General features: G+C 38.9%; 1 protein-coding gene across 2 annotated transcripts in view; it reads right to left on the bottom strand.

The window, feature by feature from the left end:
* The window catches only part of LOC108267545 (CREB-regulated transcription coactivator 2), a 28337-nt gene extending 23459 nt beyond the window's left edge, over positions 1–4878 (bottom strand). For both annotated transcript variants that reach the window (XM_017471700.3, XM_017471711.3), the window contains exon 1: positions 4486–4878. In XM_017471700.3, the coding sequence (XP_017327189.1) occupies positions 4486–4659 (174 nt within the window). In that variant the 5' untranslated portion in view covers positions 4660–4878. The remainder of the gene's footprint in view (positions 1–4485) is intronic.
* Positions 4879–15987: the final 11109 nt, after the last annotated feature.

Raw genomic sequence — 15987 nt, 5'->3', positions numbered from 1 at the left:
CAAAGAGGCACATTTGAAAATGTAATCCATAATGTAAATATTTATTAATTTTGACATGTTCATCAAAAATCAGTCTGTTTTGTTCTTTAATATATTTTGGAAAATGTATTTTAATATGTAGTTGTTCATTTCTTAATATAGTTATTTATTTTTAGTAGTTATTCATGTGAAATAAACAGTTCATTCATAAACCTTTGTTTGACTAGTTTATTACTGAACCCACCACCACCAAAAGAAAATTCTCAACCTGTGGGAAACATTGGATTATTATTACTGATTAAATTATTAATGTTAGGAGTACATTCATGACTTCATCACTACATGATCTTAACGACGATGTGAAAAAGTGTAAATGTTGGAATCGTAAAGTCTTGTATAAAAAAACTTTTAAAAAATAAAATAAAAAAAAATAAACTCTACGATGCTATATACAACAAGCGGATGTCAGAATCTAAACACCAGCACATGGTTTACTGCAACCTCCACTTGAAGACAAGCACAGAGAACCATGGAAACCACACATGGAAAAAACTGATTAATTCACAGTTCATGCTGTTGTGAAAAATCATATACACACATTCATCTATTTACTTTACCAGCTGAAGACACCGTTCACTGGTCTCACACCTCACTAACCAAAACCGAAATGGCTTGTGATTCTATATGGTGATGTTTTTCCTACTGAAACAGGAAGTAAGGGTGGCAACATGTTGATCTGCTTCATGCTCGATGAACACCACACCACTGCTGAATCTACACAAAATCCTGACAGTACCTTAGCAGCTAAACATGGGAAACAGTGAAGAGTTTAGCGAGAGCCTTTTTTCCATCTGTGGAGGATATCTCTCACTGGCTTCTTCACCAACACCTGACCTTTTTAAATCGACTTTTACAAGGACAATATCCGAGACGACAAAACGGCATGTTTTCGGGTGTTATGTCATATATATTTGAGCTGAGGTTGGTGACACTAATGGTGATAGAGAGCTTCAGCATCACCGAGAGATATCTGACATGTCTGAATGCTAGACTTAAAGTTAAATATTTATTATTAGAAGTCTGCAAAACCGATCAGACCACACGATAGATTTTTCCTGTTGTGTCCATCGTGGGAGTGGCTGAGAAGAGTGCGCTGTAATTATACAGTACGAGAGAGGCTTCTAGAGGTGAAATAAAAACGATCACTGACAAATTTTGTTGTGTTATTTGAAGTGTTTTTGATTTATTTTGGATATGTCTATTTTTATTTGGAGTGTTACATTTTGGTTCAGTTCGGATGCATATATTTTATTTACTTTAATATCTATTAATAGATAATTGATACTAATGTTTATATATTTATTAGGGATGCACCGATGTATCGGCCGATAATCAGTATCGGCTGATAAAGGCTGTTTTTCCCGCTATCGATTAATCGGCTGATAGTTTAAAAACATCCAATGATCAGGACCGATTATATCCTGTCAATCAAAATGGGTGGGAAAACACATCGATTTCGTGCTGTGTGTAAAGATGTCTCTTGTGTGGAATGACGACAAAACTGCAGCTTGTAAACTCCAATTTCTGCACCGCTAAAATTTCATGCTGCTGCAGTGAAGTGGCGTGGAGTCTAATCCCCCCTACTCGTGTGCTCTTCCCGCTCTGAATTAAAGGGCCAGTACACCATTGAAAGATTTAAATGAAAATGAGTGGCAAAAAAGTAGCGTGTATATATATATATATATATATATATATATATATATATATATATATATATATATATATATAATCACAGAAAAATATATTTCTAGAGTAGTACATTTCATATACAGTTAGTGTTAAAATTAGTTAATATAATAAAAAAAAAAGTTTATTATATATTACCAGTTTAACGTTAATGATGACGCAGAAATATCTTTGTTTGTGGTGAGTGAATGTGAGACTATGAGGAGGTTTTTAGGATTCAGTCAATCTTAATATGAATTAATAACATTCAATAAATTAAGAAATCTTACTTTAATCTTCAGAATTTACTTCATGTATTAATGTTAGAGTAATGTGTTTTCTGTTTATGAGACCAGTTACTCTGAAACAACTTGCAGAAATTGAGAGAATAAAGTTTTTATTTGCATTTCCTTCAGAATTGTAGAACTAATTATTATTAATTTAAAAGAAGGTATAAAAGGCAGAACTATCCGTTATCGGTATCGGCCGATATCACTCTGAATAATCGGTTATTGTTAACGGCTGAGAAATGTAGTATCAGTGCATGTCTAATATTTATTTTATTTTAAAAATTACAGTACATTTCCATGGTACGGTCAGTACTAATTAATTTTTGTAATAAAGCCCAGCAATATGCAATATTTTACTCAGTGTGTTATGTTTTCATTCAGTATTAATTTAAAAAACTATCGGTTGATTAATCGGTTACTGGCAGGTACCACACAATTTACGCATGTCTCTGTATTGGTAAAATGTACAAGCAGTCGACCTCCAAAAATTATTTGTGTCAGGGTTAGTTCAAAACTTTACTCAGCGCTTGGGATGTCAGGATTAGTGACATTAGGCTACATATAGCTGACAGGACACGGGCTGAATGGCCATGCATGGTGGCCCATTAGGAGGTAGTTTATAACACTGCAATGTGTTAGCGCCGTTAACAAATAACTGGCTATCGCAAACATTACATGGAGCATAACGTTAGCTGCTTTCACGGCCACAATGCCAGCTGCCTCAAACAAACATAATATAGGACCGTCTTTCAGGAGCTTCGCCAAATTCCAGGTGTTTCCTCGCTTTCTTTGAAATGAACGATAGCATCGGTAGCACACTGGCAACTGATGCTAGCTTTCCTCTCAACGAGTCGGGGTGGAGCTAAACTTGTTAAGCTAAGCTAATCTGCTGTAGTTTTTCCCGTGTGCTTGTAGGCATTCTTCTTCTTCACCACTTGAGGACAGACTAAAACACTTGTGCGTATTCGCTGCCCCAATCAGGTCCGGAAGAACTGCAACCCCGGTACCTTCATTACCAACGGTACCTTTGCTACTGCAGAAAAACAAGTACCGTCAGGTTTTAGGAATGTTGGTACCAAAGTATCTGTTCTTGTGACATCCCTACTCAGCACTGTGTTCCAGGTGTTTGTATTAGCATCTGGTATCTCTGATTAAGGGCTAAAACATAATAAAATGGAAATAAATACAATTGTTAATGTAATCAATTTTTCTTCATTTTACACTACTTGATATGATATTACTCTTACTTATGGAGAAGCCCCGATGGTTTTTAAAGATGGAATCACATAACCTGTGACATAACCGCTAAGTCGCACAAAGTTCCTTCTCTTTGAAATGAATAAACCGTGTTTTTTTCTCCACCAAGTCATGACTTTAAAAAAGGGAATAGTGTGCGGAAAGAAACGGCCAAAAAAACACCACCACCTAACCATGTTTGTAGCTAATATAGAGCATGGTCTGCCCCTGGGGGATCGGGACATACCTTTCAGAGAGTATTTAATTGGACGGACACAAAACGAGTACAGGATGAGTCATGGGGGAAAAATGATTTGCTGGAAGTGGCCAAAAGATCAAATTAAAACGAGAACATCTCCTAAACTTGTGTGAACTTTTCTACATATACTGTCGTGTTGGTGTCCATAAAGTTAAATAATAGGTCCAGAAATTTCTAAAGTATCCATTTTTATTCCAGGAGCATTGAAATAGTTAAAGATGTGCGCGTGTTGTGAGAGCGGTGAAGCGATAAATCACAGTGCGCATCATCACACACGGAGCTGCTCGGCTCCCACTGTTGCAGTCGGCTAGCATGTTTATTAGCCAGCCGAGTTACCGCGCCACGTTTACGGTGTAAAAAGTTACAGTCAGCTAACGTTACCTTACACATTCGCACAGCTGCTAACCCACTGTTTTCATCGCTATAGTAAATACATATTCATTTACAAACATTATTCCTCTCAACTCTGTCATGAAGCAACACCGCGAGCGAGCTCCTACTTACTGTTAGCCTACATGCTAACCAAACAGCCAGCTCGCTAACGTCAGCTTCCTGCTTCTGCGCGAGCGAGTCCGTACAATGTTTATAACGCGAAATTACTTCTTGTTTTTACTAATGATTCATTCCCAAGTCATTAAGACGTTATTATGATTGTTTGTTCAATCTCAGCTGATTCAGGTTTTAACCTTCAAGGCAAAAAATAAAGTGTTAAAATGTCTTATCTATCTACCCCAACTAGCCACATCACAACATAGTTAATCACTAGCTAGCTGTTAGCTGTGTAGTTAGCATACCTGTATGTGCGTTCAAGTGCAAGTTTGTTCCAGTAAACAGCACCACTACGCTTCTCACACAGAACACCATTCGTGGTGTATGTTAGTAGATAAGTTATAACACAAATAAGAAACACTAAAAAGATGAGTTCGTATCTTATAGCTTGTTACTTGGCAGGCCTTTCCTACGAGGTTGTCTTCCCCTGCTATTGCTGCTTCTTACCCGGGTGGAGGTGATGTCCATCATGACCTCCTGGAAGGCGGCGGTCTCCTCGGCCTGGCGCTGAGTGTGTAACGCGATTTTCTCGCTGAACTTTCGAGGGTTGGAGGCTCCGGATCCCGGAGCGCCGCCGGCTCCAGGTCCGGGTCCGCAAGCTCCAGCACCCGCGGCGGACATCTTCTACAAGCCGCTGTGTTCAGCACACATCCAGACCGAGCGCTCAACCTACTGAGGGAAGAGGAGGGCTTTCGCAAGGGAGTGGGGAGTGACGAAGAGCCACTGAGGGCGCGATCAACACACACGCTTTTACTTAAGGATGCTCATAAATACTGCACATACTTCTCCTTACATCATCGTGCGTAAGAAGCGACAGTACAATGCAGGGAGTGCCTCCGAGCTCAGACACACAGCACGCTCCGGTTATCGGCTTCACTACACAAACACAGGAAAATAAACATCACACACAGGGCTGGCCAATATGACCATATCATATCAGTATCCTAATAAACCATGTCACAGTACACTTCCTAGATATCGTGGTAGCTTTTCTTTATTGCTAAAAAAAAAAAATCATAAATCACAAACAAACTTACTGAAAGTAGAATTTTTCTTCACCTTTTCAGTGTTGAATACTGTTTATTTTACAAATTACTTCAGCATTCATTTAATTAATAAATAAACGTTATTTCTGTAATCATTAAATAAAGTTTAACTATTTTTTCATCTTTCTGTTTTTTTTTTTTTTTTTAAATGGCCAAACCTACACAGTATACTACACCGACCAGCCATAACAATAAAACCACTGACAGGTGAAGTGAATAACATTGATTATCTCATAACAGTGACACCTGTCGAGGGGTGAGATATATTAGGCAGCAGGTGAACAGTCAGTTCTTGAAGTTGATGTGTTGGAAGCAGGAAAAATGGGAAAGTGTAAGGATCTGAGCCACTTTGACAAGGGACAAATTGTGATGGCTAGAGACTGGGTCTGAGCATCTTCCAAACTGCAGGTCTTGTGGGGTGTTCCTGGTATGTAGTGGTTAGTACCTACCAAAAGTGTTCCAAGGAAGGACATTTAGTGAACCGACGACAGGTCATGGGCACCCAAGGCTCACTGATACACAATAAGAGTGAAGGCTAGCCTGTCTGGTCTGATCCCACAGAACAGTTACTGGAGCACAAATTGCTGAAAAAGTTCAGGCTGGCTACAATGGAAACGTGTCAGAACACACAGTGCATCAAAGATTGCTGCATATGGGGCTGCGTAGCCACAGACCAGTCAGTGTCCATGCTGACCCTGTACACTGCCGAAAGCACCAACAATGGGCATGTGAAGATCAGAATTGGACCAGGGAGCAGTGGAAGAAGGTGGTCTGGTCTGCTGAATCATGTTATCTTTTACATCATGTGCATCGCTTACCTGGGGAAGAAATGGCAGCAGGATGCACTATGGAAAGAAGGCAAGCAGGAGAAGGCAGTGAGACGCCCTGGGCAACGTTCTGTTGGGACACCTTGGGTCCTGGCATTCATGTGGGTGTTACTTTGACACGTACCACCTACTTAAACACTGTTACAGACCAAGTACATCTCTTCTTTTCAACAATATTCCCTAACAGCAGTGGACTTTTCAGCAGAATAAAGCACCCTGCCACATAAAAATTGTTCAGGAATGGTTTGAGGAACATGACATAGAGCTCAAGGTGTTGACTTGGCCTCCAAATTCCCAAGATCTCAAGCCAGTTGAGCATCTGTGGGATGTGCTGCACAAACAAGTCCAGTCCATGGAGGCCCCACCTCACAACTTACAGGACTTAAAGGATCTCGGTACCAGCTACCACAACACACCTTCAGAGGTCTTGTTGACTCCATGCCTTGATGAGTCATAGCTGTTTTGGTGGCACAAGGAGGACCTACACAACATTAGGCAGGTGGTTTTAATGTTTTGGCTGATCTGTGCCTTTAGGAAGTGTGATGTATTTGTTAGATCACCCACCTCAATTACACATAAGAATGAAAATTGTCCTCTACTCCAAAACATTAATTATTATAAGAACTTTTTTAAATAATATTTTCTCAAAAAATGTTTCCTCATTTAGTACAAATTCAACAAATACTAAAAAAAACATTCATTCATTCATTCATGTACAGTAACTGCACTTCAGGCTCAAGGTGGATCTGGAGAATCCTGGGATGAGATGCCAGTCCATTCCATCACAGAGTGCACACACATTCTCAAATCAAGTCGCCAATCCACAAGTAGACTGGTGGATTATTGTGTGAGGAAACTGAATAAACTGGAGGAAACCTGCACAGACACAGGGAGAACATATGCAACTCTGCAGAGACAATATCCTATACTCTGGCTTAAACTGTGACCCTGGAGCTGAGGCAACAATTCTACCTGTGCCATTCCTCTTTGAATGAACAATTTTTAAAACAATTCCAGTAACCATTTTCTGTTTCATTGGGGGTCAGACACACACTATATAACCAAACGGATGTAAAGAGCCTTCATAATGACTCAGTTCAGGCGTTTCAGCCACAGTTTGGGAAATTTCTGCTCTGCTAGAGCTGCCCCAGGGAACTATAACTGTAAGTGTAGGTGTAAGTGTAGGTGTAAGTGTGAAATGGAAGAGTCTAGGAGCAACAAAAGCTCAGCTATGAAGCAGTAGACCACACAAACTCACAGAGTTAGGCTGCTGAGTGCTGAAGCACATAAAAGTCTCCTATCTTCTGTTGCATCACTCACTACAGTGTTCCAAATTGCTTCTGGAAGCAACATCAGCACAAGAACTGTGCATCAGGAGCTTCATGAAGCGAGTCAGAAGCTGCACATAAGCCTAAGATCACTATGAGCAATGCCAAGTGTTGGCTGAAGTGGTGTATAAACACAACGCCACTGGACTCTGGAAGAGTGGCGACGTGTTCTCTGGAGTGAGGAATCATGCTTCATTATCTGGCAGTCTGATGGGTTTGGTGGATGCCAGGAATACGCTACCCACCAGAACGCATATTGCTGTGGTGGCCTGGGATTGTTTTTCAGGGTTTAGGCTAGGCCCCTTAGTTTCAGTGAAGGGTAAAGTTAATCATACAGTGTACAAATACATTTTAGACAGTTGCATAATTCTAGCTTTGTGGCAAAAAATTTTAAAAGGCTCTTTCCTGTTTCAGCATGACTGTGCTTCTGTGTACAAAGCAAGGTCCATAAAGACATAGGTTGAAGAATTGGTGTGGAGGAACTTCAGTGTCCTGCATGGAATGTCTGTGCCTGACCTTACAAATGCTCTTTTGACTGAATGGGCACAAATTCCCACAGACACACTCCAAAGTCTTGTAGAAAGCCCCCCAGAAGAGTGGAAGCTCAAAGGGAGACCAACTCCATATTAATGCCCCTGGGTATGAGCTTGTCCAACTAGATCATATAGGTGTGAGGGTTAGATGTTCACATACTTTTGGCCATATAGTGTATGTTAACATTCACAATGAAGGTAAAAACCAACAAGCTTTTAACACAAAAGATATTGACCTCCACAATGAAGGTAATATATATCATAAACTACCATTATACATAGTCAAGGCCATAATAAAAAGATCTGAAACAGTTGAAAATTTGCCAGAATGTGTAGTTAAATTGTCAAACATTTTCAAACAGTGACAATCCTTGGTGTGCTCGTTCTTAGTTCAGTTGCATGGCAAACTTTCTGGTCAGTCAAGAGTGCTTTTAGTTTTGATGTGCTGTAAAAGGGTTTTTACTGATATGGTGTTAGCTAAAAGTAAGCCTGTTTGTTCATGTTCTGTCAATCATGTTAAACTAGAAAACTGCTCAGAAAGCTACCTAGCCAAATAAGAAATATAAACCATAAATGCTGTTATTTGCTAGCATTAGCTCGCTAGCTATCTGGCTAGTTAATGTTAGTTAACAACTTTACCTGGATCTTTAATTAGCTGACAGTCTACATAGTTTGTATGACATATTCACAAACCAAACCTTAGACTCCACTTGTAAAAGCTGTTGGAAAGGCTGTACAAAATGAACCCTTCTTCAGAAGAGCCCACAAATGGCAGCTCCTGAATGTCAAGTGTTACGAAAATTATAATCAGAATTGTTCGTCATGATCAGTTTAGATCAAGATTATCATCAAAAAATGTTTTGGCTATTGAACAGCATCAGCATGTAGATGGTTCGTTGTGACTAGTAGTGTGTAAAGTCATAGATCAAAGCACACAGAGTGACATATTTAACCATCACGAGCCATCCAATCAGTAACACAATCTGACACAAACAGGACACACTACATCCAGGGTTATAACACACTGTAAGAGGTTAGTGACGTTTTCATTTTAACAAATTTACTTAAAGGAGTGCACGGTGGCTTAGTGGTTAGCACGTTCACCTCACACCTCCAGGGTCCGGGGTCTGAGTCCCGCCATGGCCCTGTGTGTGCGGAGTTTGCATGTTCTCCCCATGCTGCGGGGGTTTCCTCCGGGTACTCCGGTTTCCTCCCCCAGTCCAAAGACATGCATGGTAGGCTGATTGGCATGTCTAAAGTGTCCGTAGTGTATGAATGGGTGTGTGAGTGTGTATGTGATTGTGCCTTGCGATGGACTGGCACCCTGTCCAGGGTGTACCCAGCCTCGTGCCCGATGCTCCCTGGGATAGGCTCCAGGTTCCCCGTGACCCTGGAAAGGATAAGCGGTATAGAAGATGGATGGATAGATGGATGATTGCTGACAATTTATTATAAAATTTTTGTGTAATGGCTAGATATTTTAAAAACATACAACATGTCTACTGTAGTAATCAGGGTTAGGAATAAATATTGAGTTTTAATTACTGAGTTTTATTTTTTCAGAAGTATAGTATATCTTTTCATTGTTATGCTGAGTCTTAATTTTATTTCCCATTGAGCATAGACAAAAAGAATTCAATTGATCATGTCCTAAAATGTTTAGAAGATGTTAAACACTGGCTGGCAAACAACTTTTTACAAATAAACGAAAGCAAAACTGAAGTTCTGATTTTAGGTTCCTCCATGTCCTCCTTACCTGGTCCTCTCTTGTCAAATATACAATATCACGTAAGAAGTCTTGGAGTGATTTTAGATTCATCATTACATTTCAAAAAGCAAATTAGTGCTGTTAAGGGTAGCTTTTTCCATTGAGAGCTGTCGCTAAAGTCAAATGTTTTTTTTTCTAGCAAAGACCTGAAAATTGTGATTCACTCGTGATTTCATCGTGGTTAGACTACTGTAATTCATTGTACATTGGTCTCCCTCAAACTGTATTATCCCTCTTACAACTAGTTAAAAATGCAGCAGCTAGGCTTTTAACAGTGTCTAGAAAGAGGGATCACATTACCCTCGTATTAGCGTCTGCATTGGCTTCCTGTGAAATTCAGGGTGGATTTTAAAATTCTGCTTTATGTCTATAAGGCACTCTCTGGTCTCACACCCGAACATATCAGTGATCTTCATCCTTACTTCCCCACCAGAGCGCTCAGGTCGTCTGATCAACTTCTTTTGAGAGCTCCTCATGGTCGCTATAAAACCAATGGTGATTGTGCCTTTTCCGTGGTAGGTCCTAAACTCTGGAACAGTGAGGTCAGCTTCCATGTGAGGTCAGCTTTTTCAATAGCCACTTTTAAATCTTCATTGAAAATGCATTTTTATTCTCTAGCTTTTGGATAGGTCTTTTAATAGGTTGAAATATGTAAATACTTATTTAAAGGTATCTATTTATTAATAATTATTATTATTGTCACTATATTTTTAAACATAACTGTGATGGCTTATTTGGTTGATTGATTTGTAAAGCACTTTGGGTCAACTTCTGTTGTTTTCAATGTGCTCTATAAATAAATGTAGACTTGACTTGAGGTTGAATTATGGGTGTAATAATGGAAGCTCATACCATTAAAATCATTTGTATTTTTACATTGTCATAAATTTTTTTTTTTTTTTTTTTTTTTTTTTTTTTGCATATGGTCATTTTATGACAGTAGACTGATATCGCTTGAATGATAACTTGCTCATGTTGCCTGTGGTATGATGCACTTCCTGTTCACATGACCGTAACTGGTGTACTAAATGCTCAGGAGATTCTGCCAGGCTGCACTAAATCCATTATGGCAGGATCTCTGATCTTCGTGTTTCACTTACTAACCCATCCATTTACCAATCACTTACCATAACAAAAATTAGTTTGGATTCTGTTGCGTTACTCTGTGATTAACATCAGTTTTCAGGAAAAAGCATAAAAATGGTCTGAAGCTAACACTTTATGTAATTATTACTATTATTATATAAACAACATTATTATTATTCTCATTTAAATACAGTGGTTTTAATAGTGTTGACTTAATTAATACATTCATTATATTTCTAATGAAAAAATTATTTATTGGAAGTGCTTCTTCTTTCTCCTTTTTATGTTCTTATTCTTATGTCCAGGGAAAGTAGGCATGCACTGATTATTGTATTATATTATTATATTTCTATTATATATTATGATTATAGCCAAACTTTTTATCACAGTTGATGATATTATCACAATATTGTACTCTCATTGCAAGTGTCTAAGTAGTCTAAGTAATTATTACAACATTAAAAAATATCACCATTCCTCATGTGTTCTGTTGAGCAGCAAGACACATTCTGTCCCCCAGGAAGACATTGTAAGCTCTTTATTTTGGACACTTGTGATGGAGTGTAACCTATCAGCATCTGTCAGAGTGTGTAATATTCTGAATGACCAGATAATGTGTTCTAAACAGATACAAATAGAGAGAAGAATAGGAGGTACACTATTCTGAGTGGAGACTAGAGGTGTGCGTGAGGATTGGGATTGCTCAGGACGCAACAAAAAGTCATTTGAGTTGGAGATTTTTACTTTTATGCAGTAGTGAGAGAGAGGTCAGATATGAAGCTTGCAGGACAAAGAAAAGCCAAGTATGTTAATATGAAAATGCAGCGCTGCAGAATGCATCTACAGTTCATTCATTCATCCTTGGATTAAATTCGGATACTAGTTTGTTACACACCCTTTAGGTTTGCTTAAGGAGCACTAAACAGATACAGACACAGATAGTGTCTTCATTTCTGCCCAAACACCCTGCCTACCTAGAGAGCCTACTGTATATTTAGCTATAACTTATATAGTGTGTATAAGTAGTGCAGACTACACTTTTGTACCACATATGTAAGTATTATGGTGTATCGCATAACAGAGTACTCACCATGTCCTGACCAGCTTCCCTCGCACGAAGCAAAGCAACAATCTGCTCGACCTACACAAACACACATAAATACATACATGTATATGATGGTAAATTAGAGTGTTTCATGTATGCCTTATGCATATGATGATTGAATATGCAAGTGATATAATATCTGTAAATATGTAATTGGTAGGTGGGGTTTTGTTTCCACACAGCCAAAGCTAATTCATGTCAGCTGCATGAATCAAACATGGCACACTTTGTATATTGCTAAAATCTACACTGTTACTAAAACATTTTGTCAACTGCTAAAAAAAGAGTAATCCTCTGTGTGTGTGTGTTTATGTGTGTGTGTGTGTGTGTGTGTGTGTGTGTGTGTGTGTGTGTGTCTTTGCGTATGTGTGTCTTTGTGTGTGTGTGTATGTATGTGTGTGTGTGTGTGTGTGTGTGTGGACCTAGGAGCGCAGAAGCTTGGGGTCCCTAATCATATTTAGCAGGTCATAGTTGTTCTCACCTTGCATTACCATCCAGGCGATGTCATTAGCTCGAGTTGAGTGGATTTCCTCCACCAGTGGTAACATGTACTCATCTGCAGAGAGACAGACAGACAGAGAAAGAGAGAGAGACAGACAGACAGAGAGAGAGTAAGACATGTGTGAGAGTGAGAGATGCTGCTTTGAGGTTTGTTTGGTTTCCTATACACAGAAGTGTATAGGAACGTTTTCTATAGGGCTGAAGTTAACGGTTCCTGCCATCCAGTCATGTAACACAGACGGGGCTCAAGCTCCAAGCAGGTAGGAATTTCCTGTATACACTGCTGTATTTAAGGAAACACTTCCCAAGTCGTAAGGAATGTGCAGAGCAGAAGTGTATTTGCGTGTGTGTTTGTATATGACTGTGAGACTCACAAAGCATACAGATCTGTTCATCCACATCAGCTTATTCCAACATGTAGAGGGTTAGTGGCGTCCGACTCGGTGTAGGCATAACAGTCTGGGAACTGCCAATCAGCCTACAACACGTGTGTTTGGACTGAGGGAGGAAATCAGAGTACCCAGAGGAAACCCCCAAGGCATGAGGGGAACATGCAAATGCAGCACACACAGGGTGAAGGCGGGACTCGAACCCCAACCCTATTCTTCTTCTTCTTCTTCTTCTTGTTATTATATAAAATTTAAATTAAATAAACAATAACATTGACATATTTGTACTGGAATGGTGTGATGAATTTTTGTTGTGACAATAATAATAATAATAATAATAATAATAATAATAATAATAATAATAATAATAATAATGTTGACCCAATACCACAGTTTCACTACATCACTGAGCCAATACTCCACGGTTATATAATATTTTGTAGTATTAAGCAAGCAGAATGTTGTGTTATTGGTATGTGTGCGTGTGTGTGTGTGTGTGTGTGTGTGTGTGTGTGTGGGTGTGTGTGTGTGTGTATGGGCTTCACTGGTACCTGTGTATCCTGGGATTGCTGTGTGTCCTGTATGTCCTTGGTCATCTGCTCATCTATCATAGGTGCTGGAGTTGCTGCCGCTGGTACTGCTTTTATACTCACAGTCGGTATTGGTTTCCTACATGCAGCTGGTACTGCTTTTATACTCGCAGCCAGAATTGTGACTGTAGTTTGGTTGTTTTTAGCCATATCTACCGCCTGATTGGCTTGCAGATGTGTCAATGCAGGCGCAATCACTTCCGGAATGTTCTGGAAACCTATATACAGAAAAAGCGATAAGATTCTGTAATCCAAAGAGTATCAATCTAACACAGTCACAGGCTGCATCCTTAACCACACTCAATTGTGCTAAGTAGTAGGTCAAAATCATACATTTGTGGTGAAAGATACTTGTTAGCTAGCTGCCAAAATGCATTTCACTATTCTAAATTATATAGCACCTTAGCACAGAAGCAGGATGCTGTTTTTAACACAGCCACGGTAAATGGTCAGGTATCTATGTAGCAGACTAACACTAACTCCTAAAAGGAATCTGTTTTGACACGTTTTGTATACTAGCAGTTTGGGTTGTAGCCAGAGGCAAGGTTCAGTATTAGACTGCTAAACCCTAATCTAGCAAGCTGACACACCCATTAGTAGAATAGGATGTGGTTTGTGAAGCAGCCATGGACAGTTTGGAGCACACACTGTGTAACATAAGCAACAATGACATACAAACAGATAGATGTGACTCACTCTGCAGCTGGAGGTCCTGTGTAGCCCCGTGTGTACTTGGATGAGGCTTGACTTGATGGATACTTGTGCTATTATCAGTGGAGTTCTCAGCCTGTAACACACAGTCAATTACACATTTATATCACCTTCTTTCAGTTAGCTCCTCTATCGAACTAGCAATAAACTTTTGTGGTAACTTTAGCTAGCTGGAGTAGCTTAAGAGAAGAATATTAGGTCTGCAGTTAGAAGCGGACGATACTGAAACTAAATGCTTTATAATAATTTTAGTTTGCACCTGAGGAATAGCATCCATGATTTTGGCACAGGGGGTGCAGGTTGGTGGTGGTTTACTACAGGCTTTTGGGCAGTCTGTGTCCCCTGACTGGAGAGAGAAGCCTGTCTCTCCTCTATGCGCTGAATCAGATGGATGTGAATTAAAAAAGAATAGAATTCCACAGATTTACAATATTAGTGTGTGGATATTTTTGTATGTTTTTAATCAAGTATGAACAAAAAACATTTTCAGTCCACTAGACCCTTGTGATGAAATCACACAGAGACTAATCTTAAACAGAAACAACACCACCACCACCACCACCACCACCACCACCACCAACAACAACAACAACAACAATAATAATAATGCAATGAAGGGCTCATCCTCAAGCATAATGGAGTGTGTGTATCATCTGAAGCTTATAGCTAAGCGATCGCCTCATCATTGGATTTACCCCTGGAACTATATGATTCCCTATTTGACCCCCTAGAGTCAGTGGACATCAGTACTCTCTTACAAAACAGCACTTCTCCTTGTTTTAGCATCAGCAAAGCATTGTGGGTGATCTCTATGCCATGTCTGTGCACTCTAATGCAAGTAATGTAAATTTGTACCTTAATGAGGTACAGTTCACTGGTGTTTGAGCGGCTGCCCATCTATCCTCTTCTGCTTGATTCGGAGCCCAAAAGACTGCATTTACGGTGCCCTGTGAAAGCTTTACACATGTACAGCACTGTGCAAAAGACTGAATCCACACTTTTCTGTCAATCAAATAGCCATTCAGTGTTTATTGTTAATACATTTTTTGGCAAACAACAATGATGGAAAAATGTACTGTACATTAATCCTATTTTCAGTCATGCAGTACTTATTTATCCAATTATTATTAATTAATATTTATATGAATTAATTTATATGAACAGATTTTATACTGGTTTTACTGTTGAAGACCTGTATGATTTAAATGTTCAATAATTCCAAAGATTATTTTTATTCTTCATAAATCAAACAAAGGTCTTATTTAATCTGTTTCTTACTGCTATATATCAGTCAAGTGTCAAAAAGTCATCTGGCTTTTTATTGTCATTTCAACCATATACAGCTGGTACAGTACACAGTGAAACGAAACAGCTTTTCTCCAGGACCATGGTGCTACATAAAACAACACACTAACCACATGTGATGACATAGAACTATAAAAAAAGACCTACACATTCTACATAAAATGCACATGCAAACAACACAAGACAGTACAGTAACTACTAAAGCAGGCCAATGGACACAGTTTGTGACAGTGTAGCGCTGACTGGTACACAGCTCCAGTGTCCGATATAACAGGTAGTCAAAAAGAATAACAATTTAATAAAAATAAATAAACAAACAAATAAATGCTGTGAATATAAAGGTAACATACATAACATAGTATTCGGCAGATTATATTATACCATATGTGGTGTAGGGAAAATGTTTGGGTTAAATTGTTGTATACTCCACCATTATATGTAAAAATAAAAAAAATAAAAATAAAATTTTTTTTTAGCTGTTTAATGTGAGCTATTGTATTCTCCACCAAATATGCAGGATAGACTAGCAGATCAGCTTGAAATGGGAAATTTGTCTAATTTAGTATTTCTGATCAACTATTCATAAACTGAATTTAGCGTATTCATTAATTATGCATTAGATATTACCTCCATGGCAACCCGCAATGAATATCCTAAATACAGTGAAACATTATTTGAAGAGTATGTAGCAGGATCGGCAATTCAAGGCAGTGGCCCTTGTAAACAAATAAGACACTCGTGTTTAAAAACAAATTAAACT

This window comes from Ictalurus punctatus, chromosome 1 (genome assembly GCF_001660625.3).
Source record: "Ictalurus punctatus breed USDA103 chromosome 1, Coco_2.0, whole genome shotgun sequence".
Taxonomy (NCBI): Eukaryota; Metazoa; Chordata; class Actinopteri; order Siluriformes; family Ictaluridae; genus Ictalurus; species Ictalurus punctatus.
This window is presented reverse-complemented; position numbering and strand designations above follow the sequence as displayed.